The sequence below is a fragment of the Cibotium barometz genome, chromosome 53 (assembly GCF_041138505.1).
Source record: "Cibotium barometz isolate CiBa-2024 chromosome 53, ASM4113850v1, whole genome shotgun sequence".
Classification (NCBI taxonomy): Eukaryota; Viridiplantae; Streptophyta; class Polypodiopsida; order Cyatheales; family Cibotiaceae; genus Cibotium; species Cibotium barometz.
This window is the reverse complement of record NC_141098.1, coordinates 40,638,248-40,661,166: the sequence shown is the minus strand read 5'-3', so window position 1 is coordinate 40,661,166 and position 22,919 is coordinate 40,638,248. Positions and strand designations below refer to the sequence as shown.

Sequence of the window (22,919 nt, the reverse complement as noted above, 5' to 3'; positions counted from 1 at the left end):
TCTTGGTACTCTGCCATAGGCTTCCACGGAACCACATGAACCAACTGCCCATCCAAAAAGAGTGGCACCTACTCCAAGACTGCCCTACGGGCTTCCGAAGTGCGAAAAAGTATTTCATAAAAGCCTCTCGGACCATCATAAATCTCCTCAAGTGCCTCAGGCGACACCAAGCGGCCCAACCATGCTCTAAGACGAGGCAACAACGGAATACGCCCAGTAAAGAAGAAGATAGCAGCACGATCATGAAAATCTGCTAGCTGTTGTAGTAGCAACAAAGGAGTCTCCATGCATACATCAGCCACACCACCATTATCTACTGCAGCCATTTGCACGCTATTTGCCTTCACATATTCTTGCAGAAGCTCACCAGTGATCTGCAGCAAACGTGCAAACTCCGGAGAAGGTACCTGAGAACTTTCCTCTACATTCTCTCCAACATTCACCGGAGTGTAGCTTGCATCAACATCAAGCCTTGACGTTTTTGTTGTTCCGAGGCATCTTAAGCATAACCCACATCCTTCTCGATCATCTCCTCAATAAGATCCATGTTAAGGCTATTGGCAGCCATGCCACCAACAGTAGCAGCCCGGTCATCCAAATCCATGTACAAAAGCAAAGAAAACCCGTTCTCTCACTGCTTTGCATGGAGGCTGCAAGCTGAGCTGGCACTCTTCTAGGGTTACCCTAATTTTTGAAAACCCTAATTCAGCACCTGCAAAGACTTAGAGTCGACATCTCTCCCACTTTCTCTCGTCTCTCCCTCTCTCTCTCTCTTTGTGCTAAAAGCCTAAAACAGCGGAATACAGCTGTACAAAACCCTAACATAGCAACCCCAAACCTTAAAACAACAGTTCGAAACCCTGAAACAGCAGCTTGAAACCCTAAAATAGTAGATAGAAACCCTAAAACAGCAATTCAAAACCCTAAAACAGCAGACCAAAACCCTAAAACAGCAGATTGAAACCCTAAAACAGCGAAAATCAGCAGTAAGAGAGCAACTCGGAAACCTAAAACAGCAGGAAACAGAAATTCAAAACCCTAAAACAAACGAAAACAGCAATTCGAAACCCTAAAACAGCAGTAAGAGAGCAATTCGAAACCCTAAAACAAACGAAAACAGCAATTCGAAACGCTACAAGAACTCTGGCGCCTCACCTCTCTCTCTCTCTCTCTCTTCTTCTCTTCCCCTTGTGTGAGCTTTGGAGGGCAAAGGCGGGTGGCTGCACTTTCAGGACAGCATACTCTATACTCTCAGGGCTGTGGTTTTTGAGGAGGATTGGATTGAGGGACAGCAGTGATCTGCGGAATATCTTTCTCTCTCTTTCCACTGGCTTACGACTGCTTCAGAGTTGTTTCTTTTGGCCCTTTGTGAGAGGAGGGGTGTGGCAGTTTGAAGGGTGGAAACAGAGTTAGATGGTGGATTTGTACTTTCTGAGCTTGAAGCTATGATCATGGAACAACCAGATGCGTGCTCAAGGGTTCCCTGTTGCATTGTCTTGGTTGATTAGAGGAGACATCAGTGTGGCTTTTGTGGGACACAGATCTGTATGTGTATCCTCTATGCTAAGAGGTCTTGAGGGTTGCCAGATTGGACATGCAGGTTTATTTTCCTTGACTGGCTTTGTTGTACTCAGTTAAACTTTTCCATTGAAAATGAATAAAGAAATACTGAAAGGGACGCCAAGCTTTGGGGCCAACAGGTGTCGTTTTCCTTTTTGTTCTGGAGCATTCTAGCTCTTGTTTTATTTGTTAATTGTCTGGACTACAAGTGTATAGGTGATTGCTAGTCTACCGCACTTTGGTTTCTACCAGATGCCGGTTTCACATGTCCTCTCCTCAGGGCGTGTCGCTGAGGAGGAGGGCAGTCCGGCACGTCTCAATCGCTCCGCTCCCTCTCCCTCTCGCCGTATAATTGCATAGAGGACACTATTGCTAGTCGTGGGAGGCGATCTCTGTCAAGCGTGTATACATGCTGAATATAAGTGAGAGAGAGAGAGAGAGAGACCTTTGTACTGTGCGTTTTCCATATCTGCACGAATCCAGCACCTCTAGGACTTCCACTAGGCTCTGATACCGATGTAACATGTAGAAGAACTGTTTGTATTAAGAACTATGCAAAAACACAAAGATGAATAGAGAAGAGCAAGATAGGTTTTACTGAAACAATGTTTTCTGCACATATGTATCAAGATGACATAGATCCTAGCCAATCATGGCCTCCAAAAGGTAACATCTATATAATAGCGCATGCTCAACTTAGGGAATAAGCGCTCTTTACCCTTCATCTTTTTGAGCCTAGCTTTCTCAAATCGCAAAAGAACCCAATCACCCAATGCAAACTCTAATGCACGTCTGTGATGGTCTGCTGCTTTCTTTTGCTTTTGCTGAGTTTTTTGGAGTGCCAACTTAACTCTTGATGTAAGATAATGGCGGTAGCTCTTGTTAATCCTAGAATTGGATTAACACCTCCAATCTCTCTTGTTCTTTCCCTCTATGAGTCAGAGTAATCTTCCTGTTATACGTATCCACCACCGCATGTACTCTATGGCACCATGGCATACCCAACAAAACATCACACCCATCAAGTGGCATGATAAAGAACTCCTCACTGTCCACATAACCCTGCACATGAAGTGTGAGCTTTCCAATAATAGGGGTAACCGGTTCTGCATACCCAGGACAAGCCATATTAGCCTCATACAAAGGCCCCATCTCCTCTACGCGGATCCCCAATCGGCCAGCCAAATCCGATGAGATAAAGTTGGCTCTGGCACGTGTGTCAAAGAAAATCAAGGCATTATGATCTCTCACTTTGCCCCATGCCCTGCACAACTCAATCTCTTCACCACCTGGTTATTCCCCAGCAAGATCAGGAACTAATCCTGTAGAAGGCTTTGGTTTCTTAGACTTGGACTCCCCTTTAGTGTCAGAGTCCTTTTGGGACTTACGCTTGGGAGACATATGTCCCTCCTCTATACAGAAAAAGCACTTCCTAGCATCCATCAAAGCCCGTCTCTCCTCAGGAGTTCTTTTGGGCATTGGTAACTTCTTATACCGCTTCTCTGTAGACCCTTTTGCATCACGCGAAGCATGCCCTGACTTTTCAGATTTCTTACTTGAGCTTTTACTTCCTTTAAATCCAGATGAGACTCCAGTGAGTAACGCATTTGCCGTCATAGCATTCTCTATCATCTGTGACATATTTGTTACTCGAGTCTTTATGCAATAGTCACGCACTTCCTTGGGCAGCCCACAACAATACTTCTCAACCTGCTCAGACAAAGGAACTGCACGATAAGAAGTAACTCGAAGTAAAGCTTCCCAAAACTTCTTATTATAATCCTCAAGATTTTCACACTTCGATGAATCCCCCTGAGGTGGGTTCCTAGAACGCACTTTCTTCTTCTTCTTCTCAGGCTCAGAACGGGATCTCATAAATTCAGCAAACTTCTCACTTTGAGTGAGCTGCATAAACACATCCATTACCCCTGCCAAACGAGCTTTAAACTGAGCATCATCTTCCTCTTTACTAGGCATGTCTTCTGGCTGCGTTACATCCTCATATTGTGCATCTTCTACAGCCTGTTCTCCAGCAAGAATATCCTCAAATTCATTTCTCTCACGAGAGGTCTCTTGCTCTTCCTCTTCATCATAAAAATATTCATCTTCTGTGTCTGACATGTTGCTGAAATTTTCAGCAATGGCTTTCCTCGAGACAACCACGAGCTCACCCCCTTAAGAAAGTTGATGATGGGTCCCGGCAACGGAACCTTGAAACCGGCCTCTGGTAGAAACCAAAGTGCGGTAGACTAGCAATCACCTATACAATTGTAGTCCAGACAATTAACAAATAAAACAAGAGCTAGAATGCTCCAGAACAAAAAGGAAAACGACACCTGTTGGCCCCAAAGCTTGGCGCCCCTTCGGTATTTCTTTATTCAATTTCAATGGAAAAGTTTAACTGAGTACAACAAAGCTAGTCAAGGAAAATAAACCTTCATGTCCAATCTGGCAACCCTCAAGACCTCTTAGCATAGAGGATACACATACAGATCTATGTCCCACAAAAGCAACACACTGCTGCCTCCTCTAATCAACCAAGACAATGCAACAAGGAAGCCTTGAGCATGCATCTGGCTATTCCATGATCATATCTTCAAGCTCAGCCAAAGTACAAATTCACCATCTAACTCTGTTTCCACCCTTCAAACCGCCACACCCCTCCTCTCACAAAGGGCCAGAAGAAACAACTCTGAAGCAGTCGTAAGCCAGTGGAAAGAGAGAGAAAGATATCCCGCAGATCACTGCTGTCCCTCAGTCGAATCCTCATCAAAAACCACAGCCCTGAGAGTATAGAGTATGCTGTCCTGAAAGTGCAGCCACCCGCCTTTGCCCTCTAGAGCTGACACAAGGGGAAGAGAAGAAGAGAGAGAGAGAGAGAGAGAGAGAGAGAGAAGGGTTCAGCCTGCACCAGCTGCCTTGTACGGTTCTTCACCAGCCGGCCTGCGCCAACTGACCAACAGCCACCTGTCAGCAGCTGCATGTGCCTGCAGGCCTGTACGTGTCTGTGTCAGAAAAACTGCAGCCGCCTACGTCAGAAAATCTGCAGCAACCTGTACCTGTCCGTACCAGTCAGTACCTGCAACACCTTTACAAACCTGTACCTGTCCGTACCAGTCTATACCTACAGCCGCCTGCGTCAGCTGAACTGGACTGCACCGCTTGTACCTGCTGACCTGCAGGTGTTCTTCTGTACGGCCCACCTGCAGATGCTCTTCTGTACGGTTCCCCTTCAGGCGACCTGTACGTCTCCTCTCCACGCGGCCCGCCTACCAGTCCTTTTCCAAGAGCAAGAGAGAGAGAGATGGGGAGGGAGGCATGTATTCTAAAAGTGGAGTAGCCCCCCCTCCATAATTATCCTAGTGGCCCTCCTTTAAAGTTTTCAAAACTTTCTAAGGGCCACCCAAGGTTTATAAACCTTATAAAGTTTAATACCTTGGTCCCCCTTCACACTTGGGGTTGTCCACACATGTTACCTTTTTGTCCGGACACCCAAGTATGAATCTTTAAAAATTTATCTTGCTCACCGACCACCATGCCCACACTTGTACTGTTCCAATTTCACAGGGTCATGACAACATGCACAGTGGAGTAGTAGAGGATGAGGCCCATTATATGCCAATTGCCCGACTTACTATGAGATACGGGGGAGATTCCATTGCCTCTTCCGAGAGGGATTCGGACCACTCACAGAGGTGATACAGTTTGAGGATCAGAGATGCTTGGGCATGTACTTGATGGAGCTCAAACGACACAAGGATGTAGTGTTGAGGCAGCATGCTGAGAGAGCCTCGGCTCCGACAAGACACCTCACAGAGAGCCATCATAGATTTCTTTGTGGTACATACATCCACATTAGAATCTACTGCCCACAACAGTTCCTCTACTACGACATCAGAGCCCACCACCCGTACCCACGCTCCAGCTCCACGCCCTAGACGAGTTGTTAGTGAGAGAGCTCGATCCATTCTGCGAGCTAGACGTCCCCGACCCAGAGCATCAGGACCCTCCACCACACAGAGACGGATTCGTGAGGTTCTCCACCGACATGTCACGCTGCCATCACAGAGGCCTGACATTCACTCCACCATCAGATCGGTTCTGGCCGAGGCGGTATCGACATTAGCTGATCATAGCATATCTCACTCTACACAGGATCATCTGTTGATCAAATGTACTGTCAGATGTTTTCATTTTACTTTTTCTTTCAGTTTTCCATGGCTCAGTATATCCATGGTACCGTTGTATTACTTTTGGTCTCATAGGCCCTTAGGGTCTTCCGTAGACGTTAATATAACTCTCTCTCTCTCTCTCTCTCTCTCTTTTTTTCGTGAAATGGTGTTTTATATTATATGTAAAATGTACATCAGCCACATGGCTCACACAGAACCTATGGCCCCCAAAAAAACCCCCACAAAAGATCCTCTAAAGGATTCACATGGTCATTCATGACATGAGGAATGGATTCCTACAAGGAAGAAGCGTCTTTGATAACATCTTTTCCTTTTGGGATGGCAGTGGCATGGGCCAAGGCAAGTAATCGAACCTTGGCCATCTTGCTACTTGATTATGGAAAGCCTACAACAAAGTGGATAGGGACTTCTTGGAGGGTACTCTAGCATGCATGGGATTTTCTCAAGATTGGATCAGAGGTGTCTCTTGCCTTTATCGAGAGACTCATTGCAGCAGCATTGGTCTAATCTTCATACAGACCAGACCACAGGTGTCACAGCTTTTAGCTAGGATACATTTGTCCATGACCTAAATACCAGATTCCTCCCGCCCGAGTACATGACCGGTCTGGCAGATGAGTTCTATGGACTCAGACAGAACAGATCCCCAATGCTTCAGTTTTCCAACAAGGTTATTACTTTAGCACAGCAGTTAGGGCTATCTATGCAGGCCAAGATGGAGAAATTCATTCGTGGATTGGATCCCAACATTGGGTTGACAGTTCGTAACTTTGAACCCAGTACATATGACCGGGCTTTGACTCTCGCTCAGAATGAAGAAATGAAGATGAACGGAGGCAAGCCCAAGCAATCATCTCAGTCCAGTACCAAACCCCAGCATCGGCAATCTGCTGCACAGCCAGGGAAAGGTAATGCATCTTCTAAAGATACTAAGAAGGACGGCAGTTATAGCTCCAATTCAAGGGGTAAGAAAGATAAAGAATCCAAGCCTAAGAAAACCCCCGATGAAAAGGCTAAAGCAGGCATTACTGGAGATTATCTTTCTCCAGAGGAGCAAAAGAAATACCAATCAGAAAACAGATGTTTTTTATGTCACATCATAGGGCACGGTAAGAAGGATTGCCCACAAATGGCAAGCGGAACAAGCTACCAAAGCCCCTTCTACCACAGTTGCCACAACATCCCCAGCTCCTCCAGCCCCGCCTACTACCACCAATGCGGTTCAACTTTTACTTTCTATGCATCCTATGCCATCCATGGTATTTGATGCTAAGCAGGAGGGTGAGAGCGATACTGCACAGAAAAGCCTCATCCGAGCTTATGGCTCTGCCAAGGGCCAACAATTTGTAGTCCTTTTCGATATGGGCAGTTCTGAGAACGCCATCTCTCCCCAATTGGCTGACAAAATGAGCTGCACATTAGTCCCATATCATCTGGATGTGGACGGGTTCACACCTGGTCTCCGCACCCACATTTCTCAGAAGGCATAGCAATTTGCCTTTGATGAGCAAATACTATCTCTGTAACGGGATAGGGGGGCCTTCAGTGGGTAATTCGGGACCCCATACAGTGTACAATTCTCATCTCTCCCATACAGAGCTGATTTGGGGAATCATGGCTTTATACAGGACAGTTGTGGGGCAGGTACGTACTACCCAGGGTATATCTGAGATGGTTCACTCCACTATTGGGGTGAAACAGGGCTGCCCCCTTTCCCCCACCTTATTTGGGATGTATGTGGATGAGGTTTCGGACTATGTAGAGCGGGAGGGTGACAGAGGAGCACAGCTAGCAGGGACATGGATTCCGCTGTTATTGTATGCTGATGATATTGTGCTGATCTCAGATTCTCTAGAGGGGATGCAGCGTCATTTGGATGCATTGCACATGTTTGCAAAGGACAGTGGATTGTCTGTTAACCTTGGTAAAACCAAGGTGATGGTGTTTAACACCACAGCACAGTGGGTTAGGAGGTCAATGCCCACCTTTACATATGGTCAGGAGACAAGTGGAGTATACAGATGCATATACTTACCTTGGTGTGGTTTTTAGTGGCCCACTATTTTCCTTGAGGAGAGCAGCGGAAACCAGATTGACCAGAGCTTATGCAGCATTGGGGAGACTAGAGAGGATGTGTTCGCAGGTTCAGTTTCAGGAACCTCGAACAAAGCTGTGGCTCTTTGACACTTTGGTCACTTCAGCCATGCTGTATGGAGTGGAGATATGGGGACCCTCAGTGGATCACCACAGCCGAGCTGGTAGCACTGATGGATGGAGACGTATGGAGAGGTCCTTGGTTTCTATGATTTCCCGGATGATTAGGGCCAAGGCCTCCGTACCACATGATATTATCCGTGCAGAGATGGCTGCCCCCCCATTGGTAGTAGAGGCACTCACTCGATCAGTCTCCTTTATACATAGCACTTGGGCTCTCCCTAGAGACAGATATGCTCGCTTAGCCCTGGAGTCTTCACGACAGTTGGCATCACAGGGAGACGGATCATGTTGGTATGCACAGATGACAGCTTGGTTCCAACTGCATGGCTTTAGTATGGACAGGCTACCTCCATTTCAGTACTCCCTGGATGCACCCTCCCTCTCTCTCACACGGGCAGAGATTACCAGACTTATCAGGCAAGACTTGACTCAGCTGGACACTAGGAGGACATGGATACAGCCGACACACGAGCTTGGTACGAAGATGGCTTTCTATAGAGATCATCTTCTCCAGCTCACGGAGGATGGGTTTGTGATTAGACCCAGCTACATGGATACTCATCTTTCTCATGGGGTACGGTGTGCTATTGGTCTGGCAGATTCAGAGGAGTACCAGCTGAGGCCAGGATTTGTCAGCTATGCCAGATGGAGCCAGAGACAGAGTTACATTACATATGTCACTGTCCAGTATATTATGAGATACGAGGCCGTTTTCGCTGCCTGTTCAGAGAGGGCTTTGGACCACTTTCTAGAGTCATGAGATACCAGGATCAGAGATGCCTTGGATTGTACTTGCTGGAGCTGCGTAGACATAGAGAGGGTCTCCTGAGAGGGAGGGGATCAGAGAGGGAGAGACACCTACAGAGGCAGATTACAGACTTCTTTCGACCAGAGATTGAGCAGTCAAGTCAGCAGGCATTGCAGCTAGCCCCAGAGTACAGCCGCACCAGAGGTACACTGATTGATCGGGCTATAGAGCTGGGGCGGTCCAGGCGCCCCAAGATGAGAGGCCCATCTCGACACCGGCGGAGACTACAACAGAGGATCAGGATCATACTAGCACGGCATGGGAGACGTCCAGTCAGAGTACTCACCATGGAGGACATTGAGGATATCCGCCATCGACCGATGAGAGACATCTTTGGATAGTGATGTGTATGATGCTTACCTTTGTTGCTGGAGTTTTCCTCCTAGATGTTATCCATTAGGCGTTCCTGGTACCGTACTTTTCCTCATAGTTGTTTCAGTTTCAGTTAGTTGTTTAGTTGTTTTTAGCTTTCCTTACACAGACATTGTATCAGATCCACCAATTGTTGTAACCTTTTTGGTCTCATAGGTCATTTTGGCCTTTTGAAGACGTTAATATATCATTTCATTTCTCTCTCTCTCTCTCTCTCAAATCTCTCAAATGTTTGAAGTCTTAAAGTGGATTGCTAAACTTGCGAAACTCAAGATACATAAGACGGTGTGAGCATTTGTGTGACAAGATCCTCCAATACGAATACTTCCGCTACATGTTACAAGGAATGCTTCCTCTAGCTTCGCCTATTGCAGAGACCACTCCATCTGCTACCCTGTTGCATCCATTCTATTGAAATTGTGCACCTTCCTTGGGACAATGCTTAGTGGACTGAGCCTTAATGCTCTAATACCAATGTTGCATGCACGGAAGCCTAGCTGTACTAATCCACAGCCCTATGTCTAATTAAGAACATTGATACTGATTAAACATGATTAAGACAAAGGAGAGAGAAGAAGAGAGAGATTGGTGTCAGAGATCTCTGTATTTCAATATGGTACAAAAAGGTTGTTGACTTTATGTACATGCTTGGGACTTGGTCATCCCCAAAGGGGTGACCTTCTTGCCTCTTTCTATATGCTAACTGATGACTAGACTTTAGATCAATGAATGACTGAACTCGATGAGTGGATCATTGATTGAATTATGCACTTATGCTTATATATATGTGAGGGATGCAATCAGCCAACCACCATGGTTTATCAGCCTGCTGTGGACTTGAACCAAGAGCTGAGGCTTCTGCTGAGGATGATGATGCTTCTGATGCTACTAATGATGATATCAAACTAATGCTTAACTAGGGATTAAAACTGTTCATGCACAGGACTAGCCATGGCATGGGCATGCACGTGACATTGCTGGAACTCTCGGTCGGCTTCTTCTCGACGGCACTGGTCTTCCTCATACTTGCATGTGGCTTCCTTATCTCTTTGTTTCTCCGCACGTCTCTGTTCTTCTTTATTTTTTTCTTCTTCAGCTTTTCTTCGTGCTTCGTCACGTCTTTCATCATCTTTTCTTCTTTGTTCCTCCAAACTAAAGAACATTTTTGCCAGATCTGAGAGGCCTTATTTGGGCTTCTCTTTTTCTGCAGCAAGCTACATTTCAATGAATTTATTTGCTCCATCATTATTCTCAAGAGCTCTTCTATGCTTGGCGGAAGCATACTTTCTTTTGGTGTGTCGCTTTGGAGACTTTGTGCCTCCATAACTTCCTCCTGGCTTTCTTCTTGATGTGATGTCTCTCCCGACATGGTGTAGGCTTGGGTGTTTTTTCCAGACCGCAATATTACCATCCACCGAATGCTCTCACTTCTTTAAGTAGCCAAGTCGGGTCACCAACCTGATGCTCTCTGTTCTTCTTCATTTTTTTCTTCTTCAGCTTTTCTTCTTGCTTCTTCACGTTTTTCATCATCTTTTCTTCTTTGTTCCTCCAAACTAAAGAACATTTTTGCCAGATCTGAGAGGCCTTATTTGGGCTTCTCTTTTTCTGCAGCAAGCTACATTTCAATGAATTTATTTGCTCCATCATTAATCTCAAGTGCTCTTCTATGCTTGGCGGAAGCATACTTTCTTTTGGTGTGTCGCTTTGGAGACTTTGTGGCTCCATAACTTCCTCCTGGCTTTCTTCTTTTGATGTGATGTCTCTCCCGACATGGTGTAGGCTTGGGTGTTTTTTCCGGACCGCAATATTACCATCCACCGAATGCTCTCACTTCTTTAAGTAGCCAAGTGTCTCATGCTATCTGGCCACAATCGGCCACCATCCGGTGTTTAAACCGGGACCTATCAGGTGACCCGTGCTACTCATAAATGCCTTCTCCTCATATAGGGGGGACTCACAAAGTAGAGTTAGCCGGTGCCTGCGTAGCTACTTGAGGGTGGAAAAACTTTTAAAAAAAAGTATTTTTTGAGTGCCGTTCCCTCCCCTGTCCCCGTTCCCTACTTATGGCCGTCCCCCGTTCCGTCCCCGTCCCCGTCCCCCGTCCCGTCCCCGTCCCCGTCCCCCGTTCCTTGTGACTATGCTGTAAACAGCCTCCAATCAGGCTGTCAACTGGGCAAACAGCCATGGCTGGCCTTGGCTGGCCTTGGCTGGCCCATAGGCATGCCTTCCTAAGGTACTACTTCTGTACAAATGTTGCACTGATGATGATGTCACTGTGTCACTGTGTAGCCTAGTGCAGGGTGCACGTGATAATGGTATTTTCTTCTCTTCCACTCCTACAGGGCTTTTATGGCAGCATAGTGCCCCTGATTAGTTGAGGCACCAGTGCAGGGTGCACGTGATAATGGTATTTTCTCCTCTCCCACTCCTACGGGGCTTTTATGGCAGCATAGTGCCCCCCCGATTGGTTGAGATCTCCCTACCTTTTGGTTTGAGATCTCCCTTTGCATGTTTTTATATTACTTAACTCCTTTCTTTTTTTTAAAAAAACAGCTTCCACGAATTCATAATATGTAATAGCACTGACGAGTGACAAGACTTGCTTACTGAAGCATTCCACAATAATCTCAATACCTGCTCTGAATAAGACTCATAACTCAGGCAAAGATTTATGTACAAGTGGCAAAGAGACTAACCTTCTTTTTCTGTAACAGTGACAATACTTTGTCTCTAAAGTATTCTGGTGTACACTTTCTCGGCACACGTGTGGAGTATATTCTTTCTTCACTAATTTCTAGCCTTGATGGCAGTTCTTTGATGACGGGTACATCCGGGGCAAGCGTGGAGATAAACCAGTCTACATCGAAAATGTCACTAAAATTGCTGCATGTCCCAATACCCAAGTTGGGTGAGAATGTTGGCTGCTTAACATGTATGCATGTACTAAGTTGACCAAAAAACACAAGATCAGGTCCAAAGTGACCCAACTGACCATATCACCAACGGAGGGTAATATTAGACTAAATATCACCTATAATATCATAAAGAATTCAATTCTTTCGAAACAAAAAAATCCTGGAAACACCAAATTTAAGTGCAGGAACCAACCTGCTATCCTTCCAAAATGATTTGTGATCTAATTGAGGCACTACCAATGTGGCATTAAGAATCCAAGCAACCACCACTGCGTCAATAATCTGTCAAAAAATGCAAACAGTGATATGGTACTACCCAAATTCTTACACCCTAGCAGAATGCAGATACAACATGTATCATAAATTTCAATATCCATGTAGGGTTTTCCACCAGAAAGACCACAGAGCATAGAGGGTTACCCCTGTCCTTTGCTGATTTAACCCTCCACTTGTTTGGATCAGTATGTGGCCAGTCGATTGGGACTTAGATGCAGCTCCTGTAGCATCCATAACATAATATATTCATTAGTTTTGTTTGCTCTTCTGTATTTCCAGCAATCCTGGCAAGCGCAGCCTTGAGTTACCATGTCAAACGCAGTTTAGAATGGCCTTGTTCACACTGAAGTTCTCGACAGAAAAATGCATAAGAGTCCCAACACAAATAAGAAAGGGTTGCTCCTGTTTTACTGTTAATATAAGCTCAGCGCCCTCAATCTCATACATGGGCACTCAACTATCCAACACGCACAAGTTACCCTTCCATGCACACTAGTCATGCACACTCAAGTTCTTAACACAAAAAGGCATCAGAGTCCGAGTGCCCACAACACAAATAAGAAAGGGTTGCTCCTGTTTCCCAGTGCTACATGCACACTCAGCTGTCCCCAACTAACAGAGTTACCCTTCCATGCATGCTTCTGTAACTCCTTCGGAAACTGCCTCCAAGGTGAGCCTTGAACCACCCCACCCCCACAGCCTCTTCGTGTGCCCCTACCTCTCACCCCTCCTTCGCAACACCCACCCCTTCTGCTCCTTTCCCCGGCCTCACACCTCCCCTTTGCCCTCACTCCCGCTTCACTTTTCCTGCTGTATCTCCTTGCCACGCACCCCTGCTTCGCCCACCCTCCCCCCTTGCACCTACCTTGCACCCCCACCCCGTTCCCCTGCCTTGCAACCCCCCCCCCCCCCCCCCCCCCCCCCCCCCCCCCGCCGCTTCGCATTCCCCTCCACCCCTTCCCCCTGCCTCGCACCCCTGCTTAATCCCCCCCTTCTTGCACTCCCGCTTTGCCTACCCCTCCGCACACCACCACCACCCCACCCCAGCCCCCCCCCCACCTCGCACCTGCACCTCACTTTTACTAATGCATCTCCCTACCTCACAACTCCCCCCCCCACACTTTGCAAGCCCCTCCTTCACCCTCACCCCCCTCCCTCGCACCCCCGCACCCACACCCCCCCTCTGTCGTGTTGTGTGCCTCTCCGCTCCTCACCACTGCCTCGCACCCCCGCTTGGCCCTCCCATCTACCCCATTCCCTGCCTCACACCCCCCTTCACCCTAACACACACCAACCCCCCTGGGGCCGGCCTCTTCCTACGCTTCTATGTCACACCCCCCCTTCACCCTCCCTCCACTCCTTCCCCCTGCCTCCCACCCCGCTTCGTTTTTCCTAATGTACACCCCCCCTCTGCCGTGCTGTGTGCCTCTCTGCTCCTCACCACTGCCTCACATCCCCACTTGGCCCTCCCCTGCCTCACCCCCCCCCCTTCACCCTAACACACACACCAACCCCCCTGGGGCCGGCCTCTTCCTGCGCTTCTATGTCACCCCCCCCCTTAACCCTGTTAGAAGTCATCTCCTATCCAGTTTTATACACCAGGGCCTTTGTTGTGGGTGTGCCCGCCCTTATCAGGTGTTTTATCATTTTTCCTCACTCCCCGCATTTTTCCCCTATTTTTTCCCATTTTTTTGTGGCTTGGGAGGCAGTCTAGTAGTGGCAGGTGGACCCACAGCCTGGCCGACTGCATCTGTGACATGGTCGACTGCACTGTATGAGTCGTGAGACTCCTCTGCTGCTGGACGACCTATTGTGATGCTGGCCGACTGTATTTATCAGTCGTGGAGGATTTCTGTGTCCAGTCGGCTGCCCTACAGCAGGCCGACTGCTGATGTGGGGGCATATATATAGGCCCCCAGCCCCATACCACTCTTTGTATCATATTCGGGATCTTCTTGTGTATATAGAGCAGAGTTACACGCCTACATCTCTCTCTCTCTCTTGTGCTGTTTTTCTGCCTGCGTTTTTTGCTCTCGTGTTCCCAGATTTGGTCATCATCTCCGCTGCGTATTCTGACATGGTATCAGAGCCTAGGCTCTAGATAGGTCTTGGGATTTGTGTGAGCAAGAGGGGGACTGTTTTTGTGGCTGATTGGTGGACTGTTTTGGGCTGATCGGGAAGAGGAGAAGCAAGAGGAAGGCGGGCTGATTTGCTGGACAGCCACTTGCAGGTTTTATTCGTTCTTTGTTCCCACCCACCCACCCTTTTCAGAGTACATCCCCGCTATGGCAGATCTGTTTGAGATGGCCGAGAGACATGTGAACATCCCGACACTCCCCACGTTCCCGGTGGACCGTCAGTTGGACGGGAGCAACTACGGCATATGGAAGGTGATGATAGAATCTGTTCTGGAGTCTTACGACCTCGCTGATTTCGTCGTTGTTGGGCTTCCACGGCCGGAAGTAGAGGAAGGGGAGTCACCGTCGATCCGAAAGGACCGGGAGGCCCAAACACAGATGTGGGATCGTGTCAACGCCAGGGTCCGTTCGTTTATTTTCCTCAACTGCACACCACAGGTAATCAATCATGTAAAGCATATGACGCTGGCCAGAGGTATATGGCAGCATTTGGCCTCACTTTACAACAGGGCATCGCCCATGAAGAGGATTTCCTTGGAAGTACAGATGCGGGTTATGAGCCCTACAAAGTCGTCGACGATGCGGGAGCATATTAACAAGCTGCAGGCTCTTCAGCAGGAAGTTCTTCAGGCTGGGAAGGAGATATCGTCAGAGGACATGGCCATCACGTTGCTGTCACATTTGCCCTCTTCATACTCAGCATTTTACTCGTCGTTGATTACCAGTGGCAGGCTCAGCACCATCACGTGGGAGGAGCTTGTGCCCATGGTCCTGGACCAGGAGGAACGATTCACGAACCCTCCTCAGGGTGGAGGTTCGGAGGCCTTAACTGGCCAACGGTCGAAAGGCCGTAACTCGGGCAAAGGGAAGGCTTCATCGGAGAAGACTTCTGAGAAGAAGTCCGACGCTGACCGCAAGAAACTGAAGGCAGAGAGGACCTATAATGAATGTGGCGAGAAAGGCCACTATTGGAGGCAATGTCCCAAGCGGAAGACCGAGAAGGGTGAAGATTCCTCAACAGCAATCATGAAGACTCCGGCTTTAATGCACCTGGAGGTGATGGACACCGATGTTTCATTTTCTTCAGGCAGGGAGGAGATTGGAGGACTCTCCGCAACAGATACTCGGGAGTGGATTCTCGATAGTGGTGCTTCCAAGCACATGACTCCTTCCCGTTCCGGTTTACAGGATCTATGCAGGCTTTCTGGTCATATTCTTACTGGGGATACGTCCACTATCCCAGTTCACAGTGAGGGCAGGATGGAGATAGTTCCCGATGGCAGAGGGGGGAAGCATTCCTCCCAGGTGTTGTATGTTCCGGCACTTGGTTTTCATCTGTTGTCAGTGCATCAGGTTTGCAAGACTGGCGTACGGGTGGAGTTTGATGAGCATTTTGTTGCTCTCCGGGACAAAGCAACAGGCCAAGTGGTTTGGGAAGGCGGAGTTGAGAATGGAGTTTACAAGCTTTCAGCACTCTCTCCCAGGTCCTCAGGTTTGTGATCAGTGGCAGTCTGGTAATAGCAACTCAAGTGTGGATACGCTGCAGGTACAGGCTTTCCGGGACCAGATGGTGGATAGCTTACCAGTAGATGGCAGCACTTAGAAACTTTCCAGTACTGATGTTGGTAGTTCTTGTGTTCGTCAGTCAGAGGAAGCTGAATAGGTCACTTATGCTCTGATGTCTCGTAGTGTTCGGGACAAAGAACCTCCAGTAGTTGAGGATGTTCTTTCCACGGGGACCTTTTGGAAAGCCAGGCAGGTGGCAGGTGCTTACTTGCAGAAGGAGGTGGTTTCTCCAGGCTTTGTGGTTCCGGATTCAGAGGGGGTAGTTGACAGGTTTCATCAGGTTACCAGGACTTGTTTGTGCACCGTAACAGGTGTTGATCCTTGTGAGCAGTGTGATGTCTCTGTGACTCAGAAGCTGTATGGTTCATTGATCTGGTTGATGGACACCAGATTGGACGGGAGCACAGTTGAGCTCATGGTTGCGGATGACTCTTTGGGAGGCAGGATTGCGTTTCCTGTGGTTTCTGCGGCATGCAAAGGATCATAGACTCTTGTACACGGGAGGGGGATTGTTGGATGTAGTCCGACTCCACGGTTGGAGTGACTCGGTTTGGGGAGGAGATCCGGACACGAGGAGATCTACTTATGGCCCAGGAGCAGTTTTACGGAGCAACAGGAGGTTACATTGCAGGTTTGGGCTTCCATTGGAGGAACCCATGGTCATCCAGAGACACTTTGTTCGTGAACAGATCGTTGCTGATGACATCTTGCTAGAGTTCTGTTCGACGGAGGACAGTACGGTGGACCTCTTCACGAAGTCGCTCTCTCAGGATTTGCTCAGGCGGCACCCCAGCTCCCTATGGTTGGTTTCACAGCCAGGAGCTGAGAGGGGGTGTTAGAAGTCATCTCCTGTCCAGTTTTATACACCAGGGCCTTTGTTGTGGGTGTGCCCGCCCTTATCAGGTGATTTATCATTTTTCCTCACTCCCCGCATTTTTTCCCTATTTTTTTCCATTTTGGCAGGTGGACCCAGAGCCTGGCCGACTGCATCTGTGACATGGCCGACTGCACTGTATGAGTCGTGGGACTCCTCTGCTACTAGCTGACCTATTGTGATGCTGGCCGACTGTATTTATCAGTCGTGGAGGATTTCTGTGTCCAGTCGGCTGCCCTACAGCAGGCCGACTGCTGATGTGGGGGCATATATATAGGCCCCCAGCCCCATACCACTCTTTGTATCATATTCGGGATCTTCTTGTGTATATAGAGCAGAATTACACGCCTACATCTCTCTCTCTCTTGTGCTGTTTTTCTGCCTGCGTTTTTTGCTCGTGTTCCCAGATTTGGTCATCATCTCCGCTGCGTATTCTGACAAACCCTCCCCTCCACTCCTCCCCCCTACCTCGCACCCCGCTTCGCTTTTCCTAATGTACCTGTAACACGCGGAAGCTCTGGGGGTCTTCTTTCAACCCTAAACACCATCTAGAACATGCTGATGCAAAAACGCAAACAAAAGGAAGAGTAGAGAGAGAGAGAGATATGCTGGAAATTCAGTATATTCATATAGTACAAAAAGGTACTCCTAATCTACAACCCTTGGCTGCCTTCATAAAAAAGGTGATCACCAAAATCTCGTCCATAGTTGGACCCTAAGGACCCATCCCCATAAAGGAATGAATGATCTACTCAATGAGCATCCTTGCCTTTTATAGGCTCTTGAACAAATAGATGAGCTGACTGACCGTTGGTCGGCCAGCCGACTGGCAATAAAATCCCATAAAGGTGATGCGCCCTGCAGCCGCCTCAATCTGGTCCAACCGACAACCTTCTTTTGCAACCAAAAGTCCCCTCTTGCAGCCACCTGGTCATCCTAGTCCCCTCTAGCCAAATCAGCACTTGATGCTCCAAAATCCTAGCTTTAATGGTCTTTTTCTTGGCTGCCCTTCTAGATTAGCCCTGAGAATGTCCATGAGCATTTCATGCACATGACATCCTCCTCTGCTAAACTTGATGACGGGAATCCAACCTGTTCTTGGATGATTGTCATCATCCCAATCCTTTCCCGAAGTCCCTCTGTCATCCATCCATCCCTGGCAACCCTTTTCTCTGAAATCCCGGCCCGAACTCCAAACCACTCTGACTCTGAATAAGATCTATGCATCTGTTCCCTCTAGTCCCCAATCCGTTCCTGCCCTAACTCTGAACACTGTCTTGGTCTTCATTCCTAAGAAAGGAGTCTGGCACTCTCACATCACCCCTTGGAGGATAATCCTCCCTTGGGACCGTTGCCTGAGAACCTATCTGGCTCACAGGACTGCCATCCCCACTGGCTTTGTGGAACACCACCAACAAACCTCCTGGGAGCTCTTCCCGATTTTGTGTTCCTTGCCTTGGGCTTCGTATCCGTGTACTTTCCTGTACCTTGGACCTGTACACCATCATATGGGACTGATTCAGTGTTTCGTTTTGCTGAGCCTGATGCTCTGATACCAATGTAACACGCGGAAGCTCTAGGGGTCTTCTTTCAGCCCTAAACACCATCTAGAACATGCTGATGCAAAAACACAAACAGAAGGGAGAGTAGAGAGAGAGAGAGATATATATTCATATAGTACAAAAAGGTACTCCTAATCTACAACCCTTGGCTGCCTTCATAAAAAAGGTGAACATCACCAAAATCTGGACCCTAAGGACCCATCCCCATAAAGGAATGAATGATCTACTCAATGAGCATGCCTTTTATAGGCTCTTGAACAAATAGATGAGCTGGCCGACTGCTGGTCAGCCAGCCGACGGGCAAGGTGGAAGGTGAAGATCAACGGTCATCTTCAAGCTGAGAGTTACCGCAGCCAAGTCAAGGTCTCCACGGTCAGTTCAGTCCAAGCTATTTATAGCCAGCAGTTCGTCATTCTACTCGTTCAATAAAGCAAATACACCATATGTGGTGGGGGCCCTTCAGAGGGCATTTGAGACCCAACAATGTTCATTGTCTCCCTTCTCTCTTTGCACTCTTATTCTCATTACATTGTGCTATACATCGTCAAAATGCCCCTAACCCCTGTAATTTTGGAACAACCATTTGAAAAATGGGGTTTAGACTTTATGGGTCCCATTGGCAAACTCATTGGGCCCATTCCAATTCCCATTTCAAAGTTGCCGACTATGTAAGGGACCACTTCCTCACCGACCTCAAGAAACGGCTTTGTGGAGAGATTTCGGATGCGACCACTACTAGTTTTCATAGCATTCTTGGCAACATTCGAGTGGATCGAGTTGTTGTGATTGAGCAGTTAGGGATAGTGCATGAGAGTAGTGATGAGTTCATAGAGGTGAGACATCGTAGGAGTGCATATTGGTCATATTTCTAGCATATCCTATGACATTGACTTTGAGAGTTTTCCAGTTGATCTAGGTATTTCCTTAGATCCAGTACTATCGGAGATTGATCTATCATGGGATTTAGGTCATATCAAGGTTGCTGCCGTACGTACGTACGGATCCGTACGGTACGGTACAACCGTACGGTACGGTACGGTGCCGTGCTGTATGGATCCGTACGGAATCATTTAACAAAAAATAAAAAATGTGTGGCGTGTGGCTCTCTTCAGAAGACTCATCGTCTTCATCTGATGATGAGATTTGAGAGGCTTGCGCCTGCCGTTGCTCCTGCCGTTTTTGGCCGTTGCGCCTGCCTGTTTTCTAGCCGTTTATGGCTGTTGGGCCTTGGCTCTTCTAGCTGTTAATGGCTGTTGGAGACAGTAGTAAGAGAGACAATATGAGAGACGATTTTGAGTTCGTTTCAAGCTTCGGGGGCGCTGCCCCCGAACTCCCCCGCCAAGGGGGGCCTAAATTTCTGCCGCCGGCCCCCCTTGGATCCCCCCGGCGGCAGAAATTTAGAGAGAGTATTTTTTGAGTGCCGTTCCCTCCCCCGTCCCCGTTCCCTACTTATGGCCGTCCCCCGTCCCGTCCCCGTCCCCGTCCCCCGTTACCGTCCCCCATCCCTTGTGACTATGCTCTAGAGTCTAGACAACTGTAGTGTTTCATTGTTTTGCTTTTTGCACTTGTGGACCAGGACATGTGCTGTAGACATGATATTTGTACTCTCTTTTATCATCTATGACTTTCATGGTTCTTGCTTATATCACTATGACTGTTGATATGAGGTATTGTGTAATGGGCTTGGTAACTGATAATTGATTTAAACTTTAAGTAATGAGGTTCAGTCTTTATTTTAAGTATTTTGGTTGCTATGTCTACAAAATATTCAGGTTTCTAGGACTGCTTACAAATGGTACGTACTGTTTACGTACCTTAAAATTTGTTCCGTGCAGAAGTACGTTCCGTACGTACTGATAGCGTACCGTACACTACGTACCTTTCCACCTTGGGTCATATAGGGACACCAGTGATGGAGTTGGGCTATACCTTTGGGGATGACCTTAGTGACCTTGGAGATTCCATTGATAGTGAGTTGATTGATACCACTTATACCTCTTGTGTAGACACTTGGTCAGTGCTTAGTAATGACGATCTTTATGATGATCCAGCTTCTGTTTTAGAGGGTCACATACATATAGAGTGTCATACACATGGAGATATTGTGCATGGGTTGGATCATACTCATACATACATAGATATGGTGGATCATGCTTTTGACTTCTTGAGAGGTGCTACATATGACGTAGGCATGAGTTCACATTTGACTCTATATAAGGCCGACCTTGAGCTATGTTCATTTGGCTCCTTCGGATGTCGGCACGATCCTGTGTTCTTTGGAGTCAGGACATTTTTCTTTGGATGCATTCTTTGCCATTTGAGGAGCATAGTTTGTGGATATATGGATCGACATTCAGATGCCTCTACGACATATTCCAGTCTTGGCATACACGATGATTCTTTTGTGCCAGGACCACTTGACATTCTGGCCAAGAGTTTCGAGCTTTTTCAGCCGGTACCTTTCATGATAGATTCACAGTGTGGTCATGAGGATGGGCTTATGAGTTTTCCTTTTGACCCTAGTACTACTATCTCTTTGGAGTCGAGCTTTCCTTTTGATCTAGGAGATACTACCATTCCAGCTTCGACAGTTCGGGGTGTATACCATACATATCCCTTTGATCCTGTAGGATACTCAACTAGATTTGTCATCGACAGTGGTTCCTTATCTACTCCACTTGCACCAGATTATCATGGAGCCATTGCCTTGGATTTTGCATGCCTCGGATTTCCTTTTGATCCAGGAGGTTGCATATATAGCCTCATCATCGACGGGAGTCCTCTATCCTTTCCATTTGACCCAGGGAGTCATATGATTCATGCATGGATCTTTCGCTACATTCAGTCATGGATGTGATTTTTCTTGGCTTTTGTACATAGCCACTTGTATATGTTTTTTTTAAGTTTACGGGATTGCACCAAAACACAATCAATTCTCCAATTTGCCTACAAATTCACTCATGTGGCTTTGCAGTTGTGCAAAATTGAGGAGGACAAGAGGCAATACCTTTATGGTTTAGACACACAAATCTAATGGAATGTGCGTATATGTTTGAACCGCCGACCTTCGAACAGGTCCTCGCGCTTGCACAAAGTGTCATGAGCTTGAGGAAATGCTCACAATAGAACCAAGATTTGGTGGGCATCTCTTGAGGGTCTAGCGATGTAATGCAAGCTGTCAACACAACATGCTACCTAATGAACAAATCCCCAACTGAAGTACTCCAGGGCATCACCCCATATGAAGCCTTTCATGGACTCAAGCCTCAGGTACATCAACGCTCTAATCCCCACTAAAATGGTGGGGGGGAGATAAAGGACCTATTGTGTGACTTAGCATAATTATACCCTTCTAGGACCTTGGCCATATTATTACTCTCAAGGGTTGAGGGTTGACGACAGCTTTTGAGGATGGCAACACTCCCATTCTTCCTTCAATATAAGGGGGAATGGCACCACTACCGACCAGCCTTGAGCCAACCATGGCCTTCGACCACCGACAGCCATCTCCTTCTTCGCGTGCCAGACATGGCCTCTACCACCAACAACCAAGCTTTTCTAACCGCCAGCCATGGCCTCTACCACCGGCACACTAGTGCTTGCAGGTGCAACCCAAGAAGCAAGGGTGACAACAGCACCACCACCTAACTCCACGCAAGACCCTCCCTAGCTCAGTTACCAATGTAAGATCGTGTAACCAACGCATACAAGGGACAACACAACCACCACGTCCAACCTACAGACAAAACATAACCCCCATGCTCTAATCCCTATCATCCCCACTAAAATCGTGGGGGGAGGATAGGAGACCTATTGTGCACCTTAGCATATGTATACCCTTCTAGGACCTTAGCCATATTTGCATATGGGATTACTCCCAAGGGTTGAGGGCTGATAGTAGCTTTTATATTTCCAACAAAAATAGGCCCACAACAGTAAAGCCGGCCGACCAACCTTCCTTGGACTTATAAAAGGGTGGATTCTGCCATGGTCTAAAATCATCAAACAAAATTCAAGTCTTCATCCTCAGTCAAGCATGTGTGCTTAGGCAGCCTGCCTTTGCATACTTTAGCAACCTTTGTGCTCTCAAGCCCAAGGCATCCGAAGCTCAGCCTCTTCCCAGCGTTCTCAAAGCACCATCCCTCAATCTTGGGGCGGTGTATTCTCTCCGAGGATAGCTTCACATTCGCCTACAACTTATGCACACTGTTTGGTCACTTTGTCCTTGTGTTTGGCAATCAGTCAGTTAGTTTGTCCGCTCAGTCTTGTGGACACAGTTTAGATCGTATTCAATTCTCCAAAAGAAATAAAGAAAATAATCCTGCTTGCAAGGGGGGCCCTTTAGTGGGTAATTGGGGCCCCATCTGGTGTTGTCTCAACTACTCCTTTAGTTCATGTATGCTGTTTGAAGGATTGCTAAAGACTCACTAAAATCAGT

At 47.5% G+C, this 22,919-nt stretch overlaps 1 protein-coding gene across 1 annotated transcript in view; it reads right to left on the bottom strand.

Annotated features, from left to right (window-relative positions):
• The window catches only part of LOC147608629 (protein ROOT HAIR SPECIFIC 17-like), a 63,906-nt gene that overhangs the window by 12,273 nt on the left and 28,714 nt on the right, over positions 1-22,919 (bottom strand). The window contains exons 4-6 of the mRNA XM_086788863.1: positions 12,486-12,562; positions 12,259-12,347; positions 11,847-12,033 (exon numbers count right to left, since the gene is read on the bottom strand). Of these exons, the coding sequence (XP_086644989.1) occupies positions 11,847-12,033; positions 12,259-12,347; positions 12,486-12,562 (353 nt within the window). The remainder of the gene's footprint in view (positions 1-11,846; positions 12,034-12,258; positions 12,348-12,485; positions 12,563-22,919) is intronic.